Source organism: Lycium barbarum, chromosome 7 (assembly GCF_019175385.1).
Source record: "Lycium barbarum isolate Lr01 chromosome 7, ASM1917538v2, whole genome shotgun sequence".
Classification (NCBI taxonomy): domain Eukaryota; kingdom Viridiplantae; phylum Streptophyta; class Magnoliopsida; order Solanales; family Solanaceae; genus Lycium; species Lycium barbarum.
This window is the reverse complement of record NC_083343.1, coordinates 113,152,015-113,166,797: the sequence shown is the minus strand read 5'-3', so window position 1 is coordinate 113,166,797 and position 14,783 is coordinate 113,152,015. Positions and strand designations below refer to the sequence as shown.

Sequence of the window (14,783 nt, the reverse complement as noted above, 5' to 3'; positions counted from 1 at the left end):
ATAACCTACAAGTAAAAGTGGACATATATTTTTAGTATAATGGACAAATAAAAATGGACGGAGGGAGTGTATAATAAAAATTTATGCTATTCTATAATTGTTAAAATCAATTTAAATCACTTTACTACTTAAATTGTGATGGGAATTTCGTAAGCACTGCTTAGAAAAAACATGAAATTTATGATTTATTTTTGAGAACTTGTAGTTTATCTAATTTTATATTTACTTATGGGGCGTATTTACCTATTGAAGAGTTTTTCTATTATTTTTCTTATTTTGATTGATGTAATTTGAAGATGTTATTTTACTTGTGCAAATTCATTTTTTAATATACATAAGAGATGCAAGTCCCTTGGTGAAAATGTTGATTTTACTTTTGTTGTTAATGAGTGTTAATGAGTGTGATTCCTTATTTAAGATGCTAATTATGTTCGTTTCTTGATTTTTGAGATGTAATTTTCATATTTGCAAATAAAAAAAAGCCTATTAAGTTGACCCGAATAAACTAAAAAGAGATGAACCCGACCCAAATACACGTTCCTAACAAGATGTATATTGAAGAAAATTGTGGCACCTACCACCTTCAAATCCTAGATCCGCCTCTGTGCTCTTGGAAGCTGATAAGTATGTCCCTCCTTTTCTTATTCTTTTTTTAATTTTCTTTTGTTACATAGGGTAAGGGAAGGGAGATTACGTACAACGATGGATTTGAACACTCACCAACAAGCTGAAAGTTACTAGATCCCTACTCATCTTATAATACATACATATACGCACACTTTATTTTTAATTAATGGAAAAGCAGAATTTCAGTTTTCCTAATGATTTTTTTTTTCAGTTTAAAAGTTTGGTAAAATACAAGATGGTGTACTAGTATTTCTCACACAAACTATTTAAGATCATTATTAGCTTGGTAAGATGATACTCCCTCCGTCCCATGTTACTGGTCCACTTTCCCTTTTACATGCCCTTTTAGAAATCATAAATAAAAGTGTATTTTTACTATATTACTCTTATTCCTATCCTTATCTCTGTTCAATAAATTGCACTCTAATCAGTATCGGTTACTTTTAAAAACATTTAATGTTAAGGGAAAAATAGGAAAATTTTGATTAATTTTATCTTGGTTTTGTAAATGGATTAGTATTTTGCGACAGATGTTTTTAGTATTGTGGACAAATAATACGGGACGGAGGGAGTATTATACGTATATTTTAGACAGATGACTAGTTGAGAGGTATACATATATATACACACACCATTTAATTCCTTGCTTTATGTTAACCCTGCTTTGGATACCTGCAGTTCTATTTGGAAAATGAATCCGACATCCGTAGGTGTTGCGGAACCATGCAGCTTCGAAGATTTGAAAGGAATGACCGATAACTTCAGTACGGAATGCTTAATTAAGAACACTATGCATGGGAAGGTGTATCGAGGCTCCATTTACGATCGTGAAGTGACTATCAAAACATGGGATTTCTTTTACCAATGTAAGCCGTACTATGTTGACCATCCGTCTAGATTCTGTAATGAGCTTGAAATGCTGACAGGTGAAAAGCCACATCCAAGTTTGATCAAGATACGGGGTTTCTGTTTTAAACATGTACTTGCACTTGTGTATGATGAAAAGCCAACTAGTAAATTTTTGTCGGATGAGCTTCATTCTGGTATTTGAGAATTTTTCTATACCAGCAAGTAATACTTCATCATTACTTTACTAGTAATATTTTTTGATCTTCAGCAGCTGAACACTTTGGATGGAATGGGAGATTAAGGGTGGCAACTCAACTTGCAAGCCTCTTCCACTGGTTGCATGAGAGGGAATTTTTATTTGGTTGCGTTGATTCTTCCACCATTATGATTGACGAGGTAACAGTTGCACATTTTTTTGTACCTCTTTATATTTTACGGTTTATGATTGCCTCTTCACTTGGTTGGCTTGCAGGACTTCAACATAAAAGTGTTTGACTTTGGTTTCCTCACTCATATAAGTGAGGAAATAATTGACGGAATTGAAGCTTATTATCCTCTTTGCTGGGACGATGCTCCTGAAATTGCTAGTGGTGCGTCTTTTTAACTTTATTTTCTTATTTAAAGATTTGTATGTTAATGTGAACTTTTAGTCATTGAATATTGGAACCCAAATCGTGGGATATGGATATAGTTAGGATGCATGTTTCCGACCCCAACTAGCTTGGGATTGAGGCGTAGTAGTTGTTTTATTTAGTTCAATATTTGTACTGCTAGAGGACTTTGCTACGATGAGTTTGTTAAAAAGCAATCGGCGGCATGAGGAGTCTTGGAAAGCCTGACGAACTAAAGGGTGGGCTTTAGAATGGTGTACAGAGACTTCGTTATACTGTAATAGGAAAAAGCTGGTTCCTGGACTTTTGTAACACATTTGATTCACAAACTGATTACTATAACTGGTCAAACTGTAATGCTGTATATTGCCAACCCTTTAAGAAAGGCAGCTAGTTGGACTTGTGGAAGGAAATCTCGCCATGTATTTGTTAATAAACCAATATACATATTTAAATTTAGAGTGCTTGAGTAATACTTGTGACGTGTGAAGCTGCACGCTCTTCCATGAGATGGTCGTATCCACATTTCTTCGATTCGCAGTTTGTAGAATCAGCTTTTACTGAGTTTTGTTTTTGATTTTCTTCATTACGAAAAAATGTGCAATAGTGATGTGATTTACAGTTCATACAACCTAAGTTGCACGGACTCTTCACTTTCGATGCAGCATCCGTGTCGGATTCTCCAAAAATAGAATACTTTTGGAGTATCCGATATGCACCCGTTGACATTTTTGAAGATCCGAGCAACATAGCATATAACCGATCCAAACTTCTTTGGAGATTGGGGAGTTATTATTGTTCCTTTGGCATGGATAGCATGGACTTTTTGATGTGTTGAGAGTGGGTGCAACAGAATACTGAACTAATACTGGGTTTACCAGCTCAAGAATAGTAGAATGAAAATATAGGGCTTAACCTTAACCCTAAGTTTAGGAACACCTCATACAGTATATCTTTGAATAAGCAGTGTATAGTGGTAGAGTCCTATACAAATTCTGGATGGCAGATGCACTTCAGGAGGAATCTCAATGACCGGGAGATGGATGATATCAGTCAATTGTTGTATGCAGGATCCTATTACTCTTGAAGCTAAGAAAGTGGACTCTCTAATTTGGACAACTAAGAGGGAAGTTCCTCTTTTAAAAACAGCAACACGCTACTGCAGAAGCAAGCTGGAACTGAGATCTTACTTAGCCATGAAAAATGTTATGGAAAACTAAAGCCCCAACTAAGAATAGGTTGCTGAAGATCAAGAGTCCGCAAATAACTTATTATTACACTGCAGGCAAGCAAGACAAATTTGGGACCTTTTTTCGATATAGGTGGAGTACAGCGGGAAATGCCTGAAACAGTCAAACAGTTACTTGAATGTTGGCAGACCCAGGTTGTTAGCAGAAGATTTAAGATGATACGGATGACCCTACCTTTATGCATCATGTGGAGCATACGGTTAGAAATATATAAGAGATGTTTTGAAGATAAAAACTTCACATTTCTTTTGTTCTTGATGAAGAGATGTTTACAAAGGTTATACTTTTGGTGTAGGAATAGCTTGATTGAAACCATGTCCCAGTACATCTAGAGGTGTTAGTTTCTAGGGATGTAGTTTTGGCTAGATTTTTGTAACATTGGTACCTTCTTGGTACTTTTCTTAATCAAAATTACCTTATCAAAAAACAAAAAAAATTGTGGAGATGACCCATGCGTTTTCGGGAAGAAACCAAGTCTAAATTCCAACTGAATAAGTTCTGAATTGCTAGCTTGAAATTTCAATCATTTATTGTACATATGTGTGATCCAATCACGGACACATGCCCAAATTCATTAGAAAAGGGAAAGATTGGGCAACAACCAAGCGTATAATGTGCATGGCTGACCATAAAACTAAGTAGAAATATTGCACATACTGCTATAAATAAATTGCACAGGAATAAGTCTCCTCTTCATTTAGGGTACCAGGATGTTCGCCTCCAGTTGAGCCAAGAAGTTCGGCATCTCAGATGCCTCTCTATTCCTTTTTAATTACATTTCGTCCTACTTTGTTTTGCTTATGTTATAACATGATATTATATGTTGGTAGTTGACTGTATATTTCCTACGCTCTGGTCAAATGGATTTCCTCTTGAAATATTACTTGCTGTATAGATCAGTTTAGTAGGTTCAACCTTTTCTTCTTTGTTTGCCTGGTTACTTGTAACAGTAGTGTTTGGTGGGGCATCCGTTGTTGTGTTCATGGTCCTAATGACACCCTTACCTAGAATCGGTAGGTGTAGCTTGGTCTTCAAGGGACCCTGGGATATCTGAATCAGTTTTGTAATTTCATCTCTTTCTTCTTTCATTTGACCTGCCATTTTGTGTTCTTATATGTTCAATCATCAGTTTCTATTTTATTCTAAATCCAAAGTGATAGGTTGGACAATTCATCATTCACACAAAATTTCCTTGGACATTTTGACGTTATTTGCATTTAGAAAATTGTCAAAAGAAACTGATTCCATTAATATGGCTTCTGATCCATGTAGGTATTCGCGATTTTAAAAGTGATGTGTACAATTTTGGTCTTCTTCTTGTGGAGTTGATTTTCCAAAGAGGGAATGTATCCAGGACCCGCAATCGCAAGGAGCTCATAGGTGGTCGTATAAGATCGATCCTGGTTAAATCACTCCTGCAAGTTGATGATGAGCAAGCTAGTTGCATCACAGAATACTAAGATCATGTCTGGAACAGGATGAAAAAGCACGCCCAGCTATGAAGGATGTCTTTGCCACCTTGTCTACTTTGGGACAGGGGAGCAACTCAGACTAAGGAAGAAAAAAATGATTACTTTGTTAGCTTATTCCGAGGCTTTATATTCTAAATTTCCTTTTAGAATAGCCACAGTCTGATCATACTGCTCCTCAGAGAAAGGATAAGCCCCCATTTGAGACTGGATCCCCATTGCATCACCAACTTGACATTGACCCTGAGCCATATCCTGACCTTGAGAAGTGTTTGTCAATGGACTTGAGCTTTCAGCTACAACACTCACATTGTTAGCAATTGAGTATCTTTGCTGATTCCCTTGTTCATTCCCACTGTTGTAAGGCCTCTTTCTTGGGTCTGTAGTCTGCAGGATAACCAACTAACTTCCAACAGTTCTCCTCAGTATGACCCTTTAGTTTGCAAAAATCACGAATCTTGTTCTTTTTGAACTTCTGAGAACCAGGACCAGCATTTACATACCCTTTATTACCATGATTACCATATCCATTGTTTGCACCATTCCTAGTAAACATTGCAAGACCGAATTATCAGCTTGTATGCTCTGATACCACAAAGATTTATGTGAAGAAAGATAAGAACCCTAGTTTAGGGATAGAGAAGAAGAGGAGAGTGGATAGATTGTAGAGAGAAGAAATTCTTATTCATTCATTCATTCAATGTAATGAGAAATGTACAGATACAAGTCCTTATATATTGGAGTTGTTGATTATATGATTAGCCAACCAACTAACTAATCATTAGGACACTAATACTAACTAGCTATAACTAACTTCCACATTACAGTTAATTAGTTTACTAAAAATTACACATTTGCCCTTCTGTGCTATTCCTTCAGCTGTTAGTTGATGATAATCCTTCTACAATATACAAGATCAAAAAGCAAAATATTCTTACGTACTGTGCTTCCAAAATACTGCTGATCATATTACATAATTATTTAAGCATTGTTTAGTTATTGTTAACGAATTATATCCACATTTCAAAATTTAAAAGTGATAAATCTTCGATGCTTCTAGAAAATAGTAAGGGTGCTAAAAGTAGGTGGTCATTGATTGTTGTCTTCCAATGGTAGAATGATTATAATTAACACAAGAAAAAACATGTTAGAAATTTAAAACTAAACCACGAATAGATGGGGGCTTTTACTGATAAAACAATAAAAAGAACAAACTACAAAGCAGGACTAGATGAAGACCTCCATAGGAACACAACTTTAGAAAAAAGGCGACCTCCATAGGAAACACAACTTTAGAAAAAAGGCATCCTTTTTATATATGCGATAGAGAGTTTTATGACAATTAAACATTGCTGTTGTTAATATAATTTTGGAAAAAATGCATACAGTCGTTCTTATTATCTTCCATTTAAGTGGTGTTTTAAAAGACACGGACGACAAAGATTCAATAGATATTGAACCAACATGAATTGATCAATACATAAATGTTGAGGGAGATCTTTGCTAGCTAGTATTATAGTCACATTTTCCTATTTGAGTATCAATGTTGAGATTAATTATACCTAACATCTTTACCATGTTGTGACCGCATAATCCTGGTATATAGTTGTGGCTAAACACACATGGAGACATCTAAAGGTGACACGATTTTTCATTTAGATACCTAAACTTAAGGGTTCTATTGAGGACTTACAATATCCAATATTTGTTCCAATTAGACCTTTTTTGTTGAGTTGGTAGATAGAGTGAGTTTCACCCAACATAGACACGTGAAGAACCTGAAAACAAACCTTTTTTTTCTGTCTTTTTATTTCCTCTTCCTCTTTTTTTTCTCTGCACCGCCACTTCCACCATTGCCTCCTTGACTTTCACCATTGTTGTGCCTCCACCATTGCCTCCATCTCCAACAATTGCCCCTGTTGATTGAAATTGAATTGAGACCGTGTTCTTCATTTGTGTTGGCTATTTATTTTGGTCGGGTCGCCCATGTGGACTGATCCGGCCCATTTAAAAGAGATAAACATGTAGGGAGTTACTTAGGGCAGTTATTTTCTTAACTCCTAAAGAAAAACTACCACTACATTATTTTAGGAGTGAACGTGCAATTGAGGACAACACTATTTTTTGAAAGTTCTTCCAAAAACTCTTTTCTCCAGCAATCTTAAATTCTCCACACAAAAGACATCTAGTTTGTGGTAAATAATACTTTGTTTCCAAGTGATTCAAAGTTCGACTTGGGCGATTCTTTGGTAGCAAATTTAATGATTAATCTTCCGCTGTTTTAAGGTACACAATTATGTTGTCCTTGCTCCGTATGATTTTTTCTAACAATGGTATCAGAGCCTAGGGTTATTTGTTCCCAAGTCTTGTGTACGGGGAGAATCTCTATTTACGGTCTGTCGCAATTACTTCTTTCGTTAAACTAATCTAAGACTGAAAAGAGAGTTTGAAGATTTTATTGCCGCCGTCTCTTGTGAATGTGTTTGTGGTTTTCTGTCCGAATTGTTTTTTAAACTAATTTGATGGGTCCTTTAATTTGTGTTGAAACTGAGAGAACTAAATACGGATGGAAGTTTAAGTTGTTTGGCTTTTATTGTATATATATTGAAAACATCTCATCTTTCAATACAAAAAGTGACTTTGTTGTCTTCTCATCAATTATTAACGATTTTTTTTATTGAAAGATGGGCTCCACAGATCATGATTAAGTCATATGTGTGTTCTTGCTTTTAAATGACAAAAGGAGTGCCTTTACATGATATCTTGTAATTATATTTTGGGAGAAGACAAGTATATGAATTTATAGTTAATTCTTTCTATTCTCTGAACTAAAGTGATTCTTCTTTTATCAAAGAGTCACTGCTTCTACGAACTTTAAATTTTTAAGTCATTTTGTTGTGTTTAAAAGGACTTGCAGCACTTATAAGGCTTTTTGTTGTTAATGGCTTAACTAATTAAGTTTGTATTTGAAAACAAACAATGCGTTTTGTTGAGTGTTGGTTCATTCTCAAGAATATTGTATTCTGTTTTTTTGAGTGAATTGTTGGTTCAGTATATGTATGTGGAATCTTATCACACTGGACGAAAAAGAAAATCAATGAACTGCTATTTTTTTTTTTGTTGCTTGCTGTGAGTACATGATTAAAAAGATGGTCTGTATATAATTCTCAGTATTCTCAGTGTAATAAAATTTGTTTAGTCCCAATGATCCTTAAACGTAAATTGGTCTTCTACGAGTAATTGTGGCATATGTTGTCACATTGAATGGTATGTCCATTCTTATTGTTTCCTTATTCCCATTTCAGACATGGCTGGATAGGGACATGCTCGAAATGCTCCAAGTGGGAGTGGTGGTAAAAGTCCAGCAAAAGGACAACGTAGAAGAATGCGTCGTCGAAGGACTATATCTAGTAATGATTCAGACTCTGAGCCTGAAGTCATCAAGAATTTCCTAAGGACGATACAAAATATATTTAGGGAGGATAGAGTTGTGCGAAGGGAATGAGAAAGAAAATTTGTAGAATTTTAAAAAATCAAAAAGGACCCATCTGCATCTATTCTAAGCTACCTTCGTCTTTTTGGGAGGAAATTGTCGGAAATAATGTTTTAACATTTTAAAATTGTTTCGAGTTGGGATGCCTTGGGAATATTGGAGCAATTTGCCAGATTATTGGAAGGGTCAGTTGGCTGATATTTATCACAAGCTTAGTCCAAATGCACCCATTTGGGTATACTATACGGAACTTGAATCTAAGTGGGAGGAAAAGGAAATAACAACTAAGATTTAGAAATCTTGGCTACTAAATACTTGTTCTAGACCCAGATTGAGTCCGATAGTTCCTAAATCTCAGCTTTCTAAACTTTCTCCCATAGATAAATTGGCTAAATATGTGGCTGAAAGTGTTGTAGATCCTCGTCACTCACGTAATGAGATAGCCATAGACGAGTAGTATATGACTTGTAATTGTGTAAATTCCTTTTATGAACATATGTTAGTTTATTTTTTCTGTGAATATATGCATATGAATATTTATTTATTTATTGTTAATTGATATGCATTAACAGAATGTTGTAAGGGGATAAGACTAAAAGAATCTGTGTGATTCTAGTCACGAATATAATTAAATACACATTAAAAAATGATTTTAATTTGGTTAAACATTTAGTTCGTAGATGATGATTGGAAACTTTTGTGACCTTTCGATTTTACACTAGATGTGAAACCTTTGTGAAAATTGATTTGCTTGAATGTGTATATCACATGCTTTTATTTTAAGGGTAAATATTGATGAGTAAAAACTTGCTTAATTGTCTCAATCAACATATATGGCATCTGAGAGCATCATTGTTGATTTAAACAAGGGTGAGAAACTAAACGGTGAAAATTACGACATCTAAAGTCGAAATATGTGGTATGTATTGGAAGAGCAAGATGCTCTGGAAGGTATTAACCATGTTTTGGTTCACCCAGAAGAGGGTAACACTGTCCAACACATAATAAATCTGGAAACTTACAATGCGTGGAAAAAGAAAGATTCTACTGCACGTGGAATTATTGTGAGTTTTGTTGTTGATGATCTCATTCACGAATGTGAAGAATACCCTACTGCTCATGCTATGTGGGCACACTTACGAGAGACTTATGGGGGTAACACTGTGACCCGCCTTAGACAACTGACTATCAAATTTAACACTTACAAGAAGCGTCATGATCACAATGTCAAGCAACACCTTAGGGTGATGTCTAACATGATTGCTCAACTCAAAAGTGTTGGTCATGTTCTCTCTGATGAGCAACAGGTTCAGGCAGTGATCCGGTCTCTTCCCAATAGTTGGGAACATTTGAAGGTCAACTTAACCCATAATGATAACATCAAAACTTTTTCTGGTATTGCCCGTCATGTCGAGCTTGAAGAGGGGGGCTTGGTGCTGCTAAAACTGTACCTAATGCCTATGTGGCAGAATCCAGTGGCACAAAGTCTTTAGGATTCAAACGCAAGAAGAATTGAAAAAATGACGGAAAGGGTAAGGAGACCGGAGAAGGACCCTCCAAGAAAAGGAACAAGCCAAATCCCAAGAAGGGAAAACCTTTTTTCGAGAAGAAAGACAAGAGTAAGATGAAATGCTACAACTGCCATGTTCCAGGGCATTTTACTCAAGAGTGTCCCAAGCCGAAAGAAGTAGCATTTCAAAACGCATCTCTAAGTGCTACATATGTTTCTAGCACTGTTTTACTAACTGAATCTTATCCTGTATGGATTGTAGTCTCGGGGGCCACCGAGCATGTGAGTCGTGATCGAGAAGCGTTTGTGGAGTTTCATCGAGTCTCACCTGGATCAAGGTGGATATATGTAGGAAATAATGCAAAGCTTGAAGTCAAAGGGATAGGCACTTGCAAAATGGACTTGCGTGGTGGCCGAACTTTGATGTTGCATGAGGTCCTATATACTCCAGCGATCCGACGTAACTTAGTATCTATGTCTGTTCCTCTAGATCTAGGTTTTGATTTAAAGTTTAGTCGCAATAGTGTTAGAATTACTCAAGATAATGTTTTTTACGGTTTTGGACTTCGTTATGATGATTTTATTGTTTTAGATTGTAATCCTTCAACTTATGACTATTATGTTGACCGTTCTGTAATGACATGTTATTCTAGTAACAGTGAAGTTGATGTTATTACATGGGATGCAAGATTAGGTCATATAGGGTAAGACCGGATGAATAGATTAGCAAAGGAAGGGAAATTAGGTCTTTTCTCCAAAATTGAAATGCCAACTTGTGAAAATTGTCTTGCCGGAAAGATTACACGTAAACCATTTGGGAAGGCTAAGAGAAGATTCCCCATTGCAATTAATCCATTATGATATCTGCGGTCCAGTGAATATGAGGGCAAGGTCTGGTGCTTTGTATTTCATTACATTTATTGATGATTTCGCACGCTTTGGTTATGTCTATTTGATTTCTCATAAATCTGAAGCACTCTAATGCTTTAGAAGATATATGAATGAAGTTGAGAATCAATTAGATAAAAGTATAAAGACTTTAAGAGCCGATAGAGGCCGTGAATATTTATCAAAATAGTTTGAAGAATTATGTAATGAAAAAGGCATTACGAGACAGTTAACTACTCCTTACACACCTCAACAGAATGGTGTAGCAGAAAGGAGGAATAGAACATTATTGGACATGACAAGGTCAATGATGGTACAGGCAAATTTACCTATCTCTTTCTGGGGAGATGCTGTTGACACCCAATTTTGTCCCTCCTTTATTCTAATATATTCCCTTAGGCTTCTAAAATTATTAACGAACTAAATACTTTGTTTTCACTACTATTTTTATTTTCTACTACTTTCTATATCGTTACTTTCAATATTACTAGCATTACTTTATCACAAATTTTAAATGGTTCGTCATCGTTTCATTTTTAAGATTTGTACTCGTTAAATTAATTTTACTTTATTAAATCCTTTATTTTCTACATACTAATTATTAATCGTCTTCACATAGTATAGATTGTACTAGTTATTAAATTAGAAGCCCAAAGAATAATTAAAATAGAGGAGAAAAGATTAACATTGAGCCCAAATCATGGCCCAAACGGAGCACTCTCATCATCAGCCCAATCCTCTGATCCAACCCACATCAACGACTCGACCCGGCCCATGGCTTCACTTCATCATCTAAAAGGGAAAACAGCCGCATACGCACAGCTACTCCCCCTCTCTTTCGTCCCTCTCTCCACCTTCTCTCATCCCATTTTTAGCAAAACCTTGACCAACTTTCACCATGGCAGATCCTTGCCCTCTCATTTTCGTGCAAGCCCTTTCCTCTTTCCTCTTCCAAACAAGAAACCATCTTTGTTTTCAGCCATGGCAGATTTCACCTTGCCATTTTTATATACGATCTGGTCAACAAATGGCCAAAACTGTTGAAATTTTTGAAAAAGGAGATCAACATTTAAAGATCCGATTCAGATTTCAAACGGCTAATTCCACTTGAGATCCCGCCCAAAAAATTTGAACCATAGCAAACCCTAGGGATTTTCGCTATAAAGACTCACTTTCTTGACCTACAAAGAGGGTTCTTTCAGCCGCCTGAACACCTCTTAAACATTTACACTTTTTCAGTCACTATATCTGAAAAAAAAAACAGCACTGCTAATAACAATCCTTACTCTAGCATTTTCATTCAATTCGTCCGAAAGTGAAATACGAAACTTTAGTTCACAAAAATCCGCAATACTTACATTCGAATTCATTTGGCTTAAGATTCGGGTCTATCCATAACGAGAGAGTGGATTCGACGCCGACGACCCCCGTTCACTGCACCTAACAAAGGTAATTTTCCCTCCCTCTCCTTTAATTCTGTGATTCTGTTTTAATCTCATTATGTTATCAGTGTTGTTTTAGTTTTATAGTGTTCATGTTTTATTACCTTCTCGAGTTATTGTTGGCTGTGATGTTTTTGTTTAGTTATTCTCCTAAGGTCTGTTTTCTACCTATTAAAATCTAGCATGAGCATAGGTTGGTTGAATTGATTACATAGTTGTGTGTGTGTTTTGACTTTTTGACGGGCCTTCGCCTCACTACTCAGGATAACTGTTGTTTTTAAAACTACAAGTGTATCGGTCTGATCATGTAGTTGAATTGCCTTTAGTATCATTCTCCGTGTGCAACTTACATGAGCTTTTAGATAAAATTTGTTTCTGCTGGGCTTGGGAACAATTGAGTGTTATGAGTGTTTGCCTTGTGATTACGTTGGGTTGCAAGCATATTGAGATTGGGGATGGGTCTTTTTCGTGATATTATCCTCCTTACTGCATTAGATTTCCACAAAGACCTGGTTTAAAACTCCTTCTGCTCCCCTTTTATTTCTCTGAAAAAAAAAGCTACTCAAACTTCTGCCTGCTTATATGTTACCCGAACTTGCCTAATGCTGCACATGATCGTATACATGCATTTTAGGAGTTTAAAACATTGGCATGATTTTCATTTCGTTTGATTCTATTTGGTATGGTTAGCCTTTGTAGAATGTTAACAGTGGATATGCTCGAGACATTTATCTTCATACACATTTGGATGCATCTAAATTGGTATATTAGGTATACTACCTATTAGTAAGTGGCCAGTTGAGCCTTGGGGAATTCTGAGCTCTGTTTTTTTATGTTTCCTTAGCAACCGGGCCGATGAACAGAACACATGTCTGGCCCATTCGAATCCCCTTTTATGACCTGTTGGCCCTGCTCGTTGAAGTATATGTGCAACTTTGGTTTGCTTTGTGTCTCGCCCCATTTTCTTTCCTTGTGGACATCTAATTCGAACTTGGGTCTGCTACATTTGTCTAATTTCTTTTCTTGCTGTTTGTTTAGGAGTCATTAATATATTAATCATGAGCAGTCCCCTGTTTTAGTTAAAATCCATTGGTCTGCTTTTTATATTACACATGTTTGGCCTTGTTTATTGATTGCATACTAATCCTTATCTTTCGTTTTTATGCATGACCATCGCGTACGGGTCCGAGGGACTTCCGCATTCTGTGTTGGGCCAAAGCCCAACATAACTTTCCTTCAAAGCATCCTCCTCAACCGTGTAAAAGGATCTGGGCCGAAGCGCATACAATAGAAAAAGAATAGATTGCACCGTTAGCTTAAATGGGCCAAACCCATTTGCCTCTTCTACTCTACCCCGTTCATATATATGATTTGTAGTGATTGACTAGCATCTTACTTTATATTGCTGTTTTTTCTTAGCTTTAGGTGAATCTTAACGGGGTTAGTGGGAACCGTAGCTTAAAAAATATAAGTATGATCTTGTAAGACTTATAATGAAATTGATTGTGATTATCGTTAAAATTTTGGCTAAGCAAAACGATTTTCCAGAAAGATGTTAAAGGCTAAATAATAACAACACCTTTCGAATGAATCATGTTATTTTCATAGTGTTTTAAATAAAGGCCCTGGATTGTATTTTGGTATTGAAATCCTCTCAGACTTCTAAAGATTTTGTCATACTTTAATATTATAAAACCTCTAAACTTTAGTCATGTTAATCTTTTAATGATTATTCACTTTGTTAGTTGGTATGACTCATTTCTCCAAGAATATATAAAACGTTACACATCTCGCGCTCTTTCAGTTTATAACTAAACTCTTTTATGTATATTATTATAACTAAACTCTTTTATGTATATTATTATTTCCTACAAGTCCTATTTTAAATAGCATTCTTACATATATATAACTTTAGCAATACTTACAAAGCTATTTTCTTTTCTATAATATTACACTTACACTTAGCCTAATTAAATTTGAGTCCGGTCGGATTAACCATTATTAATGGAATTTAGAAGATGTCTAATACCTTCCCTCTAGGTTAGTTGAACCCGTACCTAGAATCATTTGATTTCGTAGACTTTAAAATAAAATCAACTTTAGATAATTACTTTAATTAACTTTAGGTGCCCTAATTTACCATAAATAATTAGGTGGCGACTCCCTACTTTAATTAACCCCGGAATTACCGGGATGTTGTAAACTATTTTGATTCCCGTTAAAATAGGGTATATGTTACACCTCAGAAAAAAAAATTGAGTCCATGAAATAATTCTGCGGATGAACAGTAACTCGGCGAACAGTAGACGCGGATGAACAGTAACACGGGAACAGTAGACGCGGATGAACAGTACTCGGTGAACAGTAAATCTGGAAAGTAAAAACCGAAAATTCTGATTTTTTTTCTTCATTTTTACCTCTCTCTCTCACCCTAAACTCTCTCTAAACCTCCCAAACCCTCCTAAAATCTCTCTAAAATTTTCAAGTTGAAGTCCTCCAAATCAAACCAAGATTTCATCTTAGGAATTGGAAACTAGTTAAGAAAGGATTATAGTATTTGGTGCTTGATGTGTGGCTGATTATTGAAGCTTGGAGCTAGGATTTTAGTTGAGTATTCTGGGCAATAAGGTATGTAATATACTCT

At 35.8% G+C, this 14,783-nt stretch overlaps 1 protein-coding gene across 1 annotated transcript; it reads left to right on the top strand.

The window, feature by feature from the left end:
- The first annotated feature begins 1,417 nt into the window (after positions 1-1,417).
- LOC132601764 (probable serine/threonine-protein kinase PBL4) lies at positions 1,418-4,797 on the top strand. The gene is made up of 4 exons (XM_060314829.1): positions 1,418-1,670; positions 1,745-1,872; positions 1,949-2,066; positions 4,610-4,797. Exons 1-4 carry the CDS (start codon positions 1,418-1,420, stop codon positions 4,795-4,797), a joined length of 687 nt encoding a protein of 228 aa, XP_060170812.1.
- The last annotated feature ends 9,986 nt before the right edge of the window (positions 4,798-14,783 follow it).

Excerpts from the sequence above, each read along its gene's own strand:
- LOC132601764 (XM_060314829.1), top strand. The coding sequence starts at position 1,418 with ATGCATGGGAAGGTGTATCGAGGCTCCATTTACGATCGTGAAGTGACT. Across the intron at positions 1,873-1,948 it reads CCACCATTATGATTGACGAG|GACTTCAACATAAAAGTGTT; the intron begins GTAACAGTTGCA and ends GTTGGCTTGCAG. Across the intron at positions 2,067-4,609 it reads TGCTCCTGAAATTGCTAGTG|GTATTCGCGATTTTAAAAGT; the intron begins GTGCGTCTTTTT and ends TGATCCATGTAG.